This window comes from Meriones unguiculatus, chromosome 18 (genome assembly GCF_030254825.1).
Source record: "Meriones unguiculatus strain TT.TT164.6M chromosome 18, Bangor_MerUng_6.1, whole genome shotgun sequence".
NCBI lineage: Eukaryota > Metazoa > Chordata > Mammalia > Rodentia > Muridae > Meriones > Meriones unguiculatus.
This window is the reverse complement of record NC_083365.1, coordinates 76,663,974-76,679,889: the sequence shown is the minus strand read 5'-3', so window position 1 is coordinate 76,679,889 and position 15,916 is coordinate 76,663,974. Positions and strand designations below refer to the sequence as shown.

The 15,916-nt window shown below is 42.0% G+C and overlaps 1 protein-coding gene across 2 annotated transcripts; it reads left to right on the top strand.

Annotated features, from left to right (window-relative positions):
- Window positions 1-1,957: 1,957 nt before the first annotated feature.
- Il20 (interleukin 20) lies at window positions 1,958-5,073 on the top strand. 2 transcript variants are annotated; one of them, XM_021640095.1, is made up of 5 exons: window positions 1,958-2,182; window positions 2,401-2,466; window positions 2,578-2,730; window positions 3,636-3,710; window positions 4,549-5,073. In XM_021640095.1, the coding sequence occupies exons 1-5, from the start codon at window positions 2,024-2,026 to the stop codon at window positions 4,624-4,626; spliced, it is 531 nt and encodes a 176-aa protein (XP_021495770.1). In that variant the 5' UTR covers window positions 1,958-2,023; the 3' UTR covers window positions 4,627-5,073. The 2 variants fall into 2 exon arrangements, with proteins under 2 accessions (XP_021495770.1, XP_021495771.1); XM_021640096.1 differs by lacking the exon at window positions 2,401-2,466.
- The last annotated feature ends 10,843 nt before the right edge of the window (window positions 5,074-15,916 follow it).

The following is a 15,916-nucleotide window of genomic DNA, read 5'->3' as shown; positions in this document are numbered from 1 at the left end:
CTTCAGGAACCATCCATCTTGTGTTTGAGATGGGGTCTCTCACTGGGAAAGTACAAGTGATTAGGCCAGTGACACAGCAAGCCCTGCCTGTGTCATTCCAGCCCTGAGACTACAGGTGTGCTCCAGCGTTTTACACAGGTTGGGCATGCGCGGTACACTCAGTGCTTGCCCATGTGGCCAGCACTTTACTGACTAAGCCATCTGTTAGGGTATAGATATCACGTGCCACGCAGCAGGCGTGGTACAGAGAGGTGAACTGAGCCTTTAGGGCAGAGACAGAGAGCCAGAGAGAGCCAGAGACAGTGGGAGAACATAGGAGAAGAGAGGAAGTATGGGTGAGGTGCCTCAGGAGAGAAAATCAGAGAGGGGAAGAGAAACTGAGGCAGAGAGAGCGTGCGGTGATTTGTCAGTCCTTTATATTTGGTGCGAAGCTGAAGTGTGTCTGGCACATATCAGGTAGCAATAGGTGATGATGTCAGGTTGCTAGGCAACCTAGAAGTGGGCTGGTGCACCAGCTTGTGAACTAACACCATATCCCAACAAACACTTAAACTTTAAATATTTTGCTTAGACTTCCACATTTTTATTGTAATTTTATCTCACTTTTTTTTAAAGGGAAGAACATGCACCAATAAAATTTTCATCATATAGTTTTGAGAAAAACTTATTAAAAATATAAAAGTACATGTGTAGGGGCCCATGTTTCCCCTTCTGTTTCAATGGCTTGGCATGACACCGTCAATTTCTGTTACCATTTAAGATGTTGACTTTTTTTGCCATGGAAAATTTCTTGTTTGATGTTGCATTAGAATATTCTGCCCCATTGCAGGTCCACTTTCATGGCCAGCAGGTAAGGCTGAGAGCAGCAGACACTCGCAGTGAGTTGATAGAGAGTGCATTTTAAGAGAAATGTCACAATGTGTAGTTGTTTTGTAGGCTGTTTTGTAGGCTAATTTTATCTTAAAATTCAGTAAGCATTGCTTTTTTTTTAATAATTTATTTATTTTTATTTTATATACATTGGTGTTTTGCCTGAATGTCTGTCTGTGTGAGAGTGTCAGATCTTACAATTACGGACAGTTGTGAGCTGCCAAGTGGGGGCTAGGAATTGAACCTGGGTCCTTTGGAAGAACAGTCAGTGCTCTTAACCCCTGAGCCATCTCTCTAGCCCCCAAGCATATCCTTCTTAACTGAATACCCTCACCACAAGGACACACAAACTCCTTCAAATGTGTTTCTGCTTTTTGGTGGGGTTCATTCTCTGGGCCTTAGGCCTAAGATACAAGTCAAGGGAGAAAGCCTGTTATTGATCTGCTGCACGCATGTCTTACTGTGGCTCCCCTGCAGAGGGCACTGTGGAGCGCCAGGAGCCTCTCAAAGGAGATGTGTCAGTTTTTGCCTTTCACCGGCAGTGGTACTGTTATGAAATCATTGACTTTGTTTTTGGCATCAGGGCTGTAAAGAATCTATTATGCTCCATTAACCACTCTGATCTCAGACCAATGCCAAGTAGAGCTGGGCTCTTTTGCCCAGTGGGTGTCTATAAAATCAAGGCAATTTCCCCCCAGGTATTTTTAATGGCATGGTCATAGCTTCTGTGACACTGTTTTCCCCTGTAGGTCTAAGGGGACTGCAGAATGAGTTGCACCGGCTTTCTGGAAGGGGAAGGTGTCTACGTCAATTCCCTCAAATGAGTTTTGACATTTCTTCTGATATGTCATCCTCTGTTGATTCACTGCAAGTGCTTGCTGCTCCGGGCCTTCTCCGCTGGCAATGACTGCGGAGCTGGGAAGGCGACACAATAAAGGGGCCATGACCCCTGGCACTACCCAGCACCTAAATCCTCAAGGTACTGGGAGGCTTCTGTCTGAAGCTGTGTGGACACATAGCACTCCTTGCAGCCAGGGAAGGCCGTTTAGTTCCCACCCAGTGGGCATGTGGTTCTGGTGGCTAGACTGGAGAAATCAATAATCCTGATCTTCTCTTTGACTTTCCACTCTGATCTCCCAGATCTAGGTATAAGATGAAAGGCTTTGGTGTCGCCTTTGGACTGTTCTCTGCTGTGGGCTTTCTCTTCTGGACTCCTTTGTCTGGGCTCAAGACTCTTCACTTGGGAAGCTGCGTGATCACTGCAAACCTCCAGGGGATACAGAGGGAGTTTGCTGAGATTCGGGATACTGTGGTAGGTAAAAGAGGGATCCGTCTTTCCTGTCTGTGTGTCCTCATCCCACTTTGTCTGTCTGTTTTCTCAGGACATCTCTGGTAGTGTGCATTTCCAAGAGATGCCTGTGTTTAGTGGTTTTAAAATGCCGTTCACTAAACACTGGTGGGAAAGAGACCAAACATTTTGATATCTAAGACTTTGGCAGCAGTCAATTACCTGTCTTTTCTTCTGTTTAGCAAGCTGAAGATGAAAACATTGACATCAGAATCTTAAGAACAACTGAATCTTTGAAAGACACAAAGGTATGGATTTGGTTGGGGGAGCTTTGTGAGGGTAAAGCCAGAGCTTCTCCATCAGGCCTGGTGTTGTCTTCTGCTCTTCCCATTAACACACTTGTCTTGTTATCTTTGCAGCCTTTGGATAGGTGCTGTTTCCTTCGCCATCTTGTGAGATTCTATCTGGACAGGGTATTCAAAATCTACCAAACTCCTGACCATCATACGCTTCGGAAGATCAGCAGCCTCGCCAATTCTTTTCTTATCATCAAGAAGGACCTCTCGGTCTGTGTGAGTAAAGGTCCTGTGTGCTTAGCAACCAAACTCTTTTTCATATTCTATTGAATGTGCAGGCAAATTGAGTTCAAAATTATTAAACAAACCAAACCAAACCATCATCTTCAACAACAAAATGCCATTGAACCATGGACCTATTTAGAAATATTCTGTTTTATTGAGTATATGCTACATTCAAAAACCATTCTAAAATGTTTGAAAAATATAAAATTCTGGCTCTTTGGTGTTTATATTGCTTATCTAGAATCTATGAAACTAGGTTTTTTTTCTCTAGGAAATGCATTCTGCATGCTTATTCAGACACCTTTGTGCTCAAGTGGTCAGTCAGTAGGTTATTGGGGCAGGCCTTGGGTTATGAATAGGACTGAAGAATTGCATTATTTCTTGGGTTTGCTCTGGAGTCTCCAAGACAGGAGTTGGGTAGGAAGCCAGTGGGGCACTGGAATTGCAGACTCCTTCAGCACCATCTCTTTCTAAAAAGACTCAGTGAGCTCCATAGTTGAAACTGAAAACTTGCTTATTTGCCTATTTAATGGTTAGTTAAATGATCCCAAATGATGAAGCATGAACAGACTTTCCTACAGAAATGACTATTCATAGGATTGTAGAAACAGAATTCTCTGCTTATGCCAAAAGCAAGGGCAGAAAAATGCAGATTTAAAAGAAAATTAGAAGTGGAGAGAGAGACAGCTCAACAGTTAAGAGCATTGGCTGCTTTTGCAGAGGACCCAGGTTTGATTTCCAGTAACCATATGGTGGCCTACAACTCTATTAACTCCAGGCTCAGAGATCTGATGGCCTCTTCTGGCCTCCGCTGGCACCGCATAAATACAGACATACATGCAGACAAAATCCATATACACTCAAAGGTAAAAACAAAACATATCATTCTTTTTCAGCATTCCCACATGGCATGTCATTGTGGGGAAGAAGCAATGGAGAAATACAACCAAATTCTGAGTCACTTCACAGAGGTATGCACTATTTTTGTATGGATTGTGGTAGGTGTGTTTTTGGAACTGAGATTATAGATATGTGGGAGGGATATTCAAGTTGGTAAAAAATCACATTAATAGTTCTTCACTATGGCCCCAGGACTATCCCAGGTTCTAGAAGGATGCTTTGTCTACATAATGCCCTCCTAGTGAAGAAAGATTGTCTATGACTCCTCCAACTATTCCAGAGATACCTGCATCTTCCAAGGGGCGAAAATGAAAAACAACTGTTTTCTAATATGCACAGACATTCTTACTTTCAAAAGCACTCACCTGCAGTATCACACACACTATATTGTCTTTCACAATAATGCTTTTGATCTCTCAGAATTGGCTACCTCTTGTCATACTATGGAAACTCCTATCATTTATTCATCAGACTGCATTTCAGCCCCGGCCCATCTCCCTTCCTCAATCAAGAATTCCTTATGGGCAAAAATTATGCCATTCACTTCTGAACTGGTTTAGTGCTTGACATAATCAATATTTATTAGATCGAAATATGCACAGTAGGGAACACATACAGAGACAACACAGACCAGATCCACAGATACACAGACACATATGCAATTCTCAAGGAAAACAGCCTATTACTTTGATCTGTGAGTTCTTTCTGGGCCTCAGTTCCCTGTGTAAAACCAGGGTGGTGGGTTCAGTTTTTATGTAAAAATCTGAGATTCTATCACCTCTTTCAACTTCTTCATCCTGAAAAGAACTCTCTTCACTGTCCCAGCTGATCAACCTACAGGAGGGAGGATTATCCCTGGGCAAATGTCTCTTTTGCATCTCTGACAACATGCATCTACTCGTCCTTCAGCTTGAGAATCAGGCAGTGGCAGTAAAGGCTTTGGGGGAACTAGGCATTCTTCTGAGATGGATGGAGGAGATGATATAGATGAAAGTGATGAGGCTGCTGAGAATACTCCTGTCCAAGAGTCCCAGACCTCAGTACCATGAAGACATCGCCATGGATGCTGCTGAGACCAGTTCTACCCAAAAGTCCCAGTCCTCAGTACCATGAAGACATGACCTCAAACCACCACCTCTTTGTGACATAATTTAGTCCTGGTCACAGTGTATATGTATATTATTGATATATTGTTGGGTCTCTTATATGGATGCCTTCATATGTCCCCATATTACCTTACACTGTAATTTTGTAAACTTTTCTGTAATGTCTTTTCTAATGGAATCTATATTTATTCACTAATATATGTATTTATTTTCTATTGAACTTCTATCTATTTTTGTACTTGAACATAAGACTTAAAAAAGATTATATTTATAACCTGTCAAGAGCAAGCAATGCATTTTCACATAATAAACAAGTCTTTTACATTCCAGAAGAATGGCTACAGGAGTTAGTGTTTGATTGAAGGCATACTTACTGCTGAAGCCCAATGAGACAGTGAGCCAATGGCTATTCATATTTGATATGAATTTTGGAAGAAGATATAGACATAAAGCTGTTTTTGGAAGAAGACATCAGATAGGAAATTATAGGCTTCTTATAATGATTGAATATTCCAACCCAACATCCCAGACTCATGTGTATGAGTCCAACTATGAACTCTTTGGCCCCTATGCATTTCCACAGATAAAGTTTTCTTTCTGTAATATCTGCCTGGAGTTTGAAAATACTCCTACAGAGGAGCACTGTTGAGGTTAAGCTTGGATCTCAACATCATGCAGGACCATCTGGCTCCCTGGGAAGGAAGATATGTGAGAATCTGGGCTTCTTTCTGCTGTGATCCATTCCCAGTTCCACGTCTTAATTCACTGTCATCTCCAATCCTGTGAGACCTCAGTGAACAACAGACAGGGTGAGGGGCTGCAGCCCCCTGCTCTCAACTCAAGTGTCTTCTTGACACTTTCTGTTTTCTTCCTTTCCCTTGGTTCCTTGCACTCTTACATCAGGCACCGTGATTATGGCACCGACTGAAGCAGGCACAGGCTCTGTAATAAGGGCTTGGAACATGAGGGTGAGGCACTGCTCCGCAGTCTTCCCCAGGGAAGAACATGCACCATCTCTTGAAGCTCTCCCTGGTAGATTTTTTCCAGTCATGCAATTTAGTTTGCTGCTGGATCAAATCTTTATGTCTTTGTTTAATCAAAATGTTTTCTTTTCAGATGCTCTTCAGATTGAGTTGTCCCTGACTCCCAGGAGCCAGTTTCTGACCTCACCTGGTCCCTTTTTTCTTTTCCCTCATTCAGAATGGTGATCCCTAGCTTTGTAATGTTCAATTTCCCAAGCCACCTTGGCTCCATGTATTCTGGCACTGTCTCTTTTTATTGCCTCAAATTTCTGCTTTGATAGACTTTTAAGAATTAATTTTTTTCCTCAGTATACAAGTAATAGCTACCCAATAGAGAAAAAAATTGGAAAAATAAAGTAAATATGAGGAAAACTAAAATTGTTATTTTCACAACCATAGAAAACAATCTTTAAATATTCATTCTCTCTATTTCCCCCTCTTCCTCTCATTCTTGGTTGAGTTTAAATCATGACTGAATTCTCAGTACTTCTGCACGAAGCATCTATCTTGTTCAGCAGGTTCTTAGTAAGCACATGTCTTACCTGGTACAAACGAGGAATTCAGAAATAGATAATCAAACCAAATTAGGGCTTGAGGGAGGCTCCGGGAGGTAGCTCCTGCAGATGTAGAGTAATGAGGGGTCCACAGTGGTTGCCTACAGGTGCAGCAGGGTAGTCAGTGCTCACCCGTTATTCTTGGTCCTACGTTCTGCAATTTCAGTTGAGAACAACTATGGTCAGAAAATACTAAATTGGAAATTCAAAAACAAATGACCTGTAACTTTTTTTATAATGTGTTGTTATTGTTGCTAATCTTTTGTACTGCCCAATTTATACAGTAAGCATTATCTTAATTGTATGTATGTATGTATGTATGTATGTATGTATAGAGGAAAATGTAATATAGCCAGTCTTCTCTATCTGAGGATTCTGTACATGCAGATTCAACTAGTTGTGAATAAAAAAAAGTTTGAAAAAAAAACATGTTTGTATTGAACTTACATAGAATTTTTTCATCTCCATTCCAGTATTACAGTCTCTCAGCTATGCACACGCTTTTATATTATATTAAATATTATAAGTAATCTAAATATGGCTAAGGTACGCAGAAGGATGTGTAGCTTGTGTGTGAATATTGTGTTACTTTACATATGGGAGTTGGACTTCCACAGAGTTGAATATCCTTGGGGAGAGAAAGCAGGCTGGAAAACCTGAAAATTGAGGAACTGTATAAAAGGGTCATAATAGTTGTAGCTTCAGTTATCCAATGGAGGGCTTATAATATATTCCCCCAAGAATAGTGAGAGGGGCTACTATAACTAAAATGATTGCTGTCATTAAGTACTTATCACGCGTGAGAGGCACTGTATTGGGAACTTCACATACGTTGTGTTACTTAGGCCTTAGAAGCCTCTCACTGGCTTCACCTGGTAGGTTTATTTTTTGTTTGAACTATTTGTACATTGCTTTCTTAAAATGAAAGTGGTAGCATAGGCAAGTCTGGATTTGTTTCCAGACACTGGATTTTACCATGTCTCAGGGCAGCAGAACTGTCTGCTGGTATCATGGCCTTCTGTTGCCCAAAGGAATATAGTTGTCTGGTCCAGTCCCTGAAGTGAGTGTATGTGGTCAGACAGGCCAAACAGATTTTCCATGCTCTGGATGTGGAGAAACCTGGTGAGAGGCGGGTTTCCTTTCAGAAGGCATGGCATCTCAAAAGGAGGAATGAGGGCCAGCGATTGGTGAGTCAAACAACAGCAATAACCTGCCCTCGTTCCCACCATGACTTTGGGGTGGCCCATATTCTCTATTTTTAAAGAGTCAGGCCTGTTCAGGGTAATTTGCTCTCACTTTTGGGTGTCCTTCTCCATGTAGAAAGACAAGACTTTGGTCTCTTGCTGGGACCTTCAGTTCCTAGAGGATCAGACTGTGTGTTTTTCCTTGAGTGTTGAATCTTCCCCACTCCGTCTACCTTAATACTATATTATACTGTCAACAACAATATTATACTGTCAACAACTGCTTAGTCCAAAAATAAGAGGGGACAGTGTTTGCATAGAATATTAAGATGTAAAAAACCAACCCAAATTCAAATGCTTATTTTTTGTTGTTGTTTGTTGAATAGTTTGACCTTTGCTAGAAAACCCTCTTTGCTCTGCAGACAGGGCAGGCGGCACAGCAAGCAGCACAGCGAACACAACCACTCCCTGTTTCACTGGAAGGCCAGGAGAGCAGAGGTGAAACTCACCTCAACCCTCATGATAGCAGTGAGTCAACACTTAACGGGAAGAGGAAGAGGCAGAGCTCGGAGGCCTGGAGGCCATGAGTCAGGAGAGCCTGAACACCACTCAGAGTGTGTTCTCTGTCTTGCTCAATGTTGGATCTGATCACAGAGAACGTGCAGCTCAATTCAGATAGTGCTTGGGTTGCAGAGGGGGAAAGTGGCTTGTCAAAGGTTGCACAGTAAAGTTATGGCAGAGTTGGAACTAACATTAAGGACCTTGTGTTTCCAATAAATTTAACCTCAGTTCTATTCAAGAATAAATTGAAGTCATTTATAAAAACAAAGATTCTCTGCATTTGTAGAGGACATTCTTATCTAGAATGAAATGGCCAGTGAAAGCCATCAAAAGCTGCTAGCATAAGAATTCTTGGTAAGATGGCAGCATATAAAATCCATGTAAAAAACCCAACTATATTTTCACATTTCCGCCACATACTAATGGATCTTGAAATTTAAAATAAGAAGGAGAAGAAAATGAAGTAAGAGGAGGAGGAGGAGGAGAAGAAGAAGAAAACAATTACTAATCACAATCACAATAATACCAAAACTTTAAGTAGCTGAGGATAAGTTAGAGATTTAAAAGAGCAGGAGTAGAGCCATGGCTCAGTTGTTAAGAAATTATTCTCTTCTTGCAGAGGACCAGGTTTGACTCCCAGAATCTGAGTTGGGTAGGTGTAACTCAGATGTAACTAACCTGTAACTCTAGCACCAGGGCATCTGATACCCTCTTCTGACTTCTTTGGGCACTGTACAAATTCATACACACACACACACACACACACACACACACACACACACACACACACACACTAAAATTAAAATAATGAGCTAGAGAAAGCTCAGTGGTTTAGAGCACTTACTATTGTAGAGGACCTGGGATCCATTCTCAGCACCCAAGTGGTGGCTCACAACCATGTATAATCCCAGTTCCAAAGGATTTGCTACCTTCTTCTGGTCTTCAAGGGCTCCTGCACACACGTGGCACACATAAACTTGACAACCGAGCACATGTGCGCAGAAATAAAAATAGATAAATAATTTAAGCCCTTTTAAGTTTGAAGGCTCTACTTTTCTTCATCTTTCTGTGTGTGGTATATGTGCATGTTTGCATGTGTGTGCATGTTTGCATGTGTGTGAAGACCCCAGGCTGATTTTGGGAATCTTCCTCACTTGCTCTTCCACCTCATTCCTTGAGGAAGGATCTCTCAGTCAAACCTGGAAGTTGCTGGTATGGTGGCGTGTCTCACTGGCCAGCTTACTCTGGGAATCCTCCATGTCCTCTTTCCTGGGCTGTAATTACAGATGGGAAGCCACAGGACACTGGGCATTGTGTGAGTTCTGGGTATCTGCACTCCAGTCCACAAGTTTTCACAGCGAATGCTTCAGCTGCTGAGCCCTCTTTTGGGCCCTAAAAGTTGTACTGAAATCTGAAAACAATTGTGGGGAAGAAATGAAAGTGCCAAGTGATAGAGAGCTATGTCATATTCATGAACAACAACAACAACAAAAAAACCCCAGTGTCATTAAGATGTCAAAAGTTTCCAGGTTGACCAGTTCAATGCAATTACAGTAAAAATTCTTGAAGCCTTCTTTAGATAGAAATGAATAAAGTAAAAACTTATGAAACAAAACATAACAGATCTAAATTATAAGAAATGCTAGAATTTGATAGGATTAATACTACCTGACCTTCATCTTATGCAAAATGCTAACAACCAGACAGTGTGAAACTAGTATGAGGCTAGATAGCCAGAGCACAGGGACAGACCAGAAAGTCCAGGGAAAAGTCTGTACATACATAGAAAATTAATTTTCAACAAATACATGGAGGCATAAAATAGCTATTCTAAGAAATGGTATGACAATAATTGTGGCATAGGCCTTTAATCCCAGCTTCTGAGACAAGAAGGTAGATAGTTCAACTTAGCGTGAGCTACAGTGTGAGACCCTATTTAAAAAGAAAGAAAGGTGGAAAGGAATGAAGGAAGAAAGGAAAGAACGAAGGAAGATTGTCTATCCAAAGTGTTGAGGGGGTACAGAAACAGAAATGAACCCACACCATGGGGGATGTGGAGGGGACAACTGAGTACATGCAGAAAAGAACTTAGATTCATACTTCATTCTATAAAACTTCAGTCCCCATCGGCCATAGCTCTGAGTGTGCAACCTACAAACTTGAGGGTTTTGAAACCTTTGTGGACTTTGAGTTCAGCAGATGTGCTTAGATATGACACCAAAAGCACAAGCCATGAATAAACATGTCCATAATCTGGACTTCATCAAAGTTTTAATTTTAAAGTTCCTCATTAAGAGCCATCTTAAGAAAACCCATTGTCTGGAGAATCTATTTGAAAACTCTCTGTCTGAAAGAACTTATGTCCTAGAAATACAGAGTAGTCAAAATTCAATGATTAAAAAACAAACAGCAGTGCAATAAAAATTAGGCAAAAGATTTGAACAAAACCCAAAATAGATAACTTGATGCCAGAAGAAAGCACACAAGAGGTACTCACTATCGTTTTCACTTACGTAAATGCAAATTTAAACCACAGTGAGACAGATGACACATTACTCCTATTAAAACAGAATTAAACAGATTGGCTGACTGGATATGGAGGCATAGGCCTGCAACTCCAGCATTTGGAGGATGAGGTAAGAGGTAGCCAGTTCACCCTAGCACCAGCTACAGCATGAGACCCAGTTTAAAAGGAAAGGAAAGGAAGGAAGGGGAGAGAGAGAGTTAGAAAGAGAAAAGACAGATAGAAAGAATGAAAAAAAGAAAGAAAGATTGCTTAGCCCAAGTGTTGAGGGAGGTGTGGAAGACTAGAAATAATCCTACACTGCTACAGGGGATGTTATAATGACCAAAATTAACCTGTAAGCCCCCACCTGACTAGGAACCAGGTAACTTTCTGGAATGCTGGGAGTTGTAGTTCTTAAAAAATAACAGTGCCTAAGGGAAAGTACTGTTTCCTATATGTTTGTTCTTATAAGCCCCTGCAACATGTGGCTTGAGGCCATTCCAGCTGGAAAATTCTGGGGAATGGTCCTGATCAAAGTCTATCTCTTGGTCAGTTCCTGATCAAAGTCTATCTCTTGGCCGGTATTTACTACTTAATAAAGCTTGCTTTAAAATTTGGCCCCAAATGGTGGAGTTGGGTTTTTCTGGCAAATCTCAGGATTCACAGTGGGAAAAGTACAGCTACTTCAAAATGTAGTTTGGTGATGTTTGTATAGTTGGTAATGGCCACACTTTCAATTTTGAATATTAAATACGAAGCAGGCAAAAGTAAAAGTATAACTAACAAAAAACAGATAAAGGGAAGCAATCAGCAACAAAACATCATCAAACTGGTGGCTTACCACATTCAGTAGAGAAGACGGAGTAGCCAAAGCAAGACAGTGAACAAAAGATGACAGGGAGCTTCCAAACACTCAGCAGAACCAGGAGGAGAATCTGAGAATTCCCCATTAAGACAGTCCCGGGTAGGGGTTCCTCTCTGGCCTCTTTTGGGCATCAGTGCCCGGCTTCCAATTCCCCTGATGGAAGTGGCTTACCTTTGAGCTGTTCTCAAGAACACAGTGTTTTCATCATAGGACTTTTTTGATGTTCTTTCTTCACTCCTTGTAACAGAGTTAGCGGTCCAGATTGCCCCAGTAGTTGCTCCTGTAGGCTGCTTTCAACAAACTTGAACAGCACATGAGAAATACCACTATGATGTGTATTACAGGCAGTTTTTCTTAAAGTCAAGCAAACCTCTTCCATGTGACCAACCGCTCACTTTCTAACTATTTATCCAAGAGAAAACAAAGTGTGTGTCTGTGAAGAGACTTGCACCTGATTGCCTATTTCAGCTGCATTTTAAATCGCTAATTATCAGAAACAACCTACATATTCACCCATAAATAAATGGCTAGGCTGCAGGTTGTGCGTGTGTGTTTATCTTGATGGGGTGAAAGTTCTCTAGGGTCTGCCTACGTTAAACCCATTAAATTGTGTGCTTTAAATATGTGCATTGTGTGCCAATTATAGCTCAGTGAAACTGCTAGAAGCAGCTCAACTCAAGGCAGCAATCTGAAGGCACTGAGGTACTATCAGGACAAGCATAGCTCCAGGGCCAAGATCTGGAAGATGGAAAACCATAGAATTCAGCCTCGCATTGGGGATCACTTTTCTCCATACAGACGTAATTTAAATTCATAAAAGTCAACACGATTCTAGGAGACAGAGAAACATATATTCAGAGTCTACTGGAGAAGAGACCTAAGAACCTAAGAACCTCCTTGGGTGCTTCAGACCACGACCCCAAGGATCTATGCCCAGACATCTCATACATTGGCTAATTATAGTAGGAATAGAAAATAAGCTCTAGATAATCTCAGGCTATGGATTAGGCTGAGTTGTGTATGTTGGAGACCTTTCAAATATGAAGTCTAGATATCAAATAGGGATAACCAACATACTAGGAGATAAAAGTATGATAAAAGAAGAGGAAGAGAAGACATGGAGAGAGTGTAGTTGTCAGATACATAATTGTCAAAGGAACTGTGATAGGCATGTACAAGAAAATAAGAATGAGATTGTTTCATATGACAATCTTGAAATGGAACTATAAAATGAACAGATTTGAAATTCTAAAACTAAAATAATACAAAACTTTAGAACTTTAGATGATACTTAACTGAAGATCAGTTATAAATAAAGAGAAAATTAACAGACAAGGATATATGTCAAAAAATATGTAGAAAGGAGAAGAAAACAGAAAAATATATACATAAAAGTCTTCATCTTTGAAGATGAAGGTTTCCCAGGCTCCTCCACATTCCCATCAACCATATCTGTAAATGGTGCACATCTCCCTGGTGAGCCAGTGCAATACCGTGGAACAGAGGTCCTTGAAGGAAAGACGAGAGAGTCTGGTGAAGAAGGAATATTTCTGGAGATGATGAACCAACAGTTCCAAAAGCTGGCTAAAAGCATATATTAGAGCTTCAACGTGAAATGCCCCATCGTCTCGTGTTGAACATTTGGTCCAGCTGTTGGCACTGTTTGGAGAGCTTGTGGAAGGGTTAGGAGGTGGGGCCTACCTAGAGGAGGTCACCCCTCTCTGACTTACCACAGCTAGTAACTCGCAGAGCCAGGGATTCAGACAGAGTGTGACTTCATGGGCTGCGTGTTTTCCATGCACTGTACTGTCTCCTGTATGCCTGGAAATGGGGGTAGAGGCCTAGGATCAATTCCAAGTAGTTGCTGTTTTAGCTCTATGAGTTTAGGATAGTTGCTAAACCTTGCTTTGGCTTCAGACTCCAAACAGGCAGACATAATCTATCTGATCCATGTCACAGGGCTTTGGTGACTAGACACTGTATATGCTGTAGAGTGTTGTGTAACTGCTGCTTATTGGAGTAGAGCAGAGACTCCTGCCCACCCTCCCACAAGGAAACCCTGCCAGCAGAGCTAGCAACACCGACTGAGACTGTCATTTACTTCCACTGAGTTATAAGACAACAAAAAAACTTGAACTCTATCATATCTAGGGCTCTGACACCCACAGACAGCTCTCATAGATGCATAGAGGGGCCAGATCAAAAGGGGTTTGATGAAGACCTTAATCTTCAAAGATGAATTACTGAATTACCGTGAAAGAGAAAGCAGTTTGGCATGGTGGTCTTGATCCAATAGAAGGAACCAATGCAACTGATACTGATTGTCTTAGTCACTGTTCTATTGCTGTGAAGAGACATCATGACCAAGACAACTCTTACAAGAATAAGCACTTAAACAGGGCCTTGCTTGTAGCTTCAGAAGCTTAGTCCATTATCATGACAGTAAGGAACATGACAGCATGTATGGTGCTGGAGCAGTGGCTGAGAGCTACATCCAGGTCCATAGCCAGAGAGACAGAGGGACAGAGAGACAGTGACAGAGACAGAGAAAGAGAGACAGAGAGAGACACAGACACAAAGAAACAGAGACAGAGACACAGAGAGACAGAGTCAGACAGACAGACAGACAGACAGAAACACTAGGCCAGGTGTGGGTTTTGAAAACCTCAAAGCCTTAGGCCTGGTTTTCTTTGTTTAAAATCCGTGTGTGTGTGTGTGTCTGTCTGTCTGTCTGTCTGTCTGTGTGTATGTATGCGTGTGCGTTGACTGAACTAAGCCTTTGTTGTCATCCAAAGCCTCTTCAAGGGTTCCTTGTGTCACTGTCACCATGAGGAAAAGGCTCTCTTCCGTGACGCAGCTTGCAGTCTTTCTTCTGTACAGGCTGTGCAGCTATTGTACTCATGGCATGACCCTCAGTGAACTGCATTGGCAACTGCTAGCCCCCAGGTGGTCTGCCTCACGCTACGTGATCTCCTGCTGCTGAATCACACTGGGCACTGTGCTCCAGGAGAAACCAGTGCTTGCCACTAAAGGAGAAATCGAGACTGTGACTCACAAGGATTTATGTTAACAGCACAAGGAAATATAGGTTTACCTACAACAGAGCCCAGATCCATAGTCTGAGCAGTCTATTGCATTGTTTATAGTATCCTAAATTCATTTTACAAAGGCAGAGTTGAAATCCATTTAGATACTTTAAAAGTGTTTCAAGCCTTCTCCCTTCCGACATCCCTTCTGCATTCATTACTTTAGGGCAACTTATGCTGCAGCAGCTGTCACTACTCTTCTTCAGTAGCTTGTTACAACAAAACCATCTTACTTTTCCTACCCATGTGACAGTTATTGGCATGGGAGGCTCAGGACTCGGGATGAGGAAATGCTAACCCTGTGTAGGATACCAACTCAGTAAGAGCTGGGCATGAGAGATCATGGGACTTGTGCATTGGCTCCAGCTGGAATGGCACACATTTCCAGCATTTCATTGGTCTCACTGTCACACTGCCATACCTAACTGCAGTGCAGTGATGATACATAGTTTTTTCCTGCCCACCTAAAAAAGAAGAAATACATATATAAACATGTGGGAACAAGCTTAATGTCCAGCGCACATTCACGTAGATGGGAAATCTTAAAATGCATCCTTCAAAATATCAGTTTAGTTAAGATCTGAGACACAGTCGCACTAAGTTACCAGGCTGCCTGGGAGCCCACTGACTGGTTGTCCCTCCCCACAGCCACTGCTGCAGCACCGCCACGATCCTCTTTTTGCTTTCTAGCTCACTCTGCTCTACTGTAGGGCTCAAAAGCAGGTGGGAAAAGATCTTTTTCTTTGAGCCAGATGTTGCAGCACAGAGGGACAGCTTCTACTGATTGGAGCAGTGAGCCATCTAGAGGAAAGAGAGTGAACTTTTTCTCATCGTTCAAAGGTTCAGTCTCCTCACAGTGCGGAAGTCAGGGTGGCAAGAGCTTGGAGCAGCTGGTCATGTCATAGCCACAAACAGCAAGCAGAGAGCAATGAATGCTGGTACATAACCAGTTTTCTTCTTTTATTTTTATTTTTATGTGGTCCAGGATCCATGCCCAGGAAATGGTGCTAACCTCCTACAGCATGGATCTCTTCACCTTAATTAGCCCAAACAAGAGGCTCTTTCACAAGTGTGTCCAGAGGCGAACTCTTTCTTCACAGGTGTGCCTGGAGGCATGCCTCCTTCGGGATTAGAGGTCCCGTCAGGCACACACTGAACACTAACCATCACAAGACAGGTCCCTCTGATGGGGTTCACCCTCACTTCAGCTGCCATTTGCAAATCCAGTCTACCACTCTGCTTTTTGAGCAATTACCTGAAAATTGGAGGTTCTCGTTATGACCTCTGTCTTTTTCTGGAATCACTCACGGAAATCAGGAAAATAATATATTTACTAGAGTACCAGTTCATAATTCTGTAATCCTGCCAGATGGAAGAGATACACAGGGAGAAG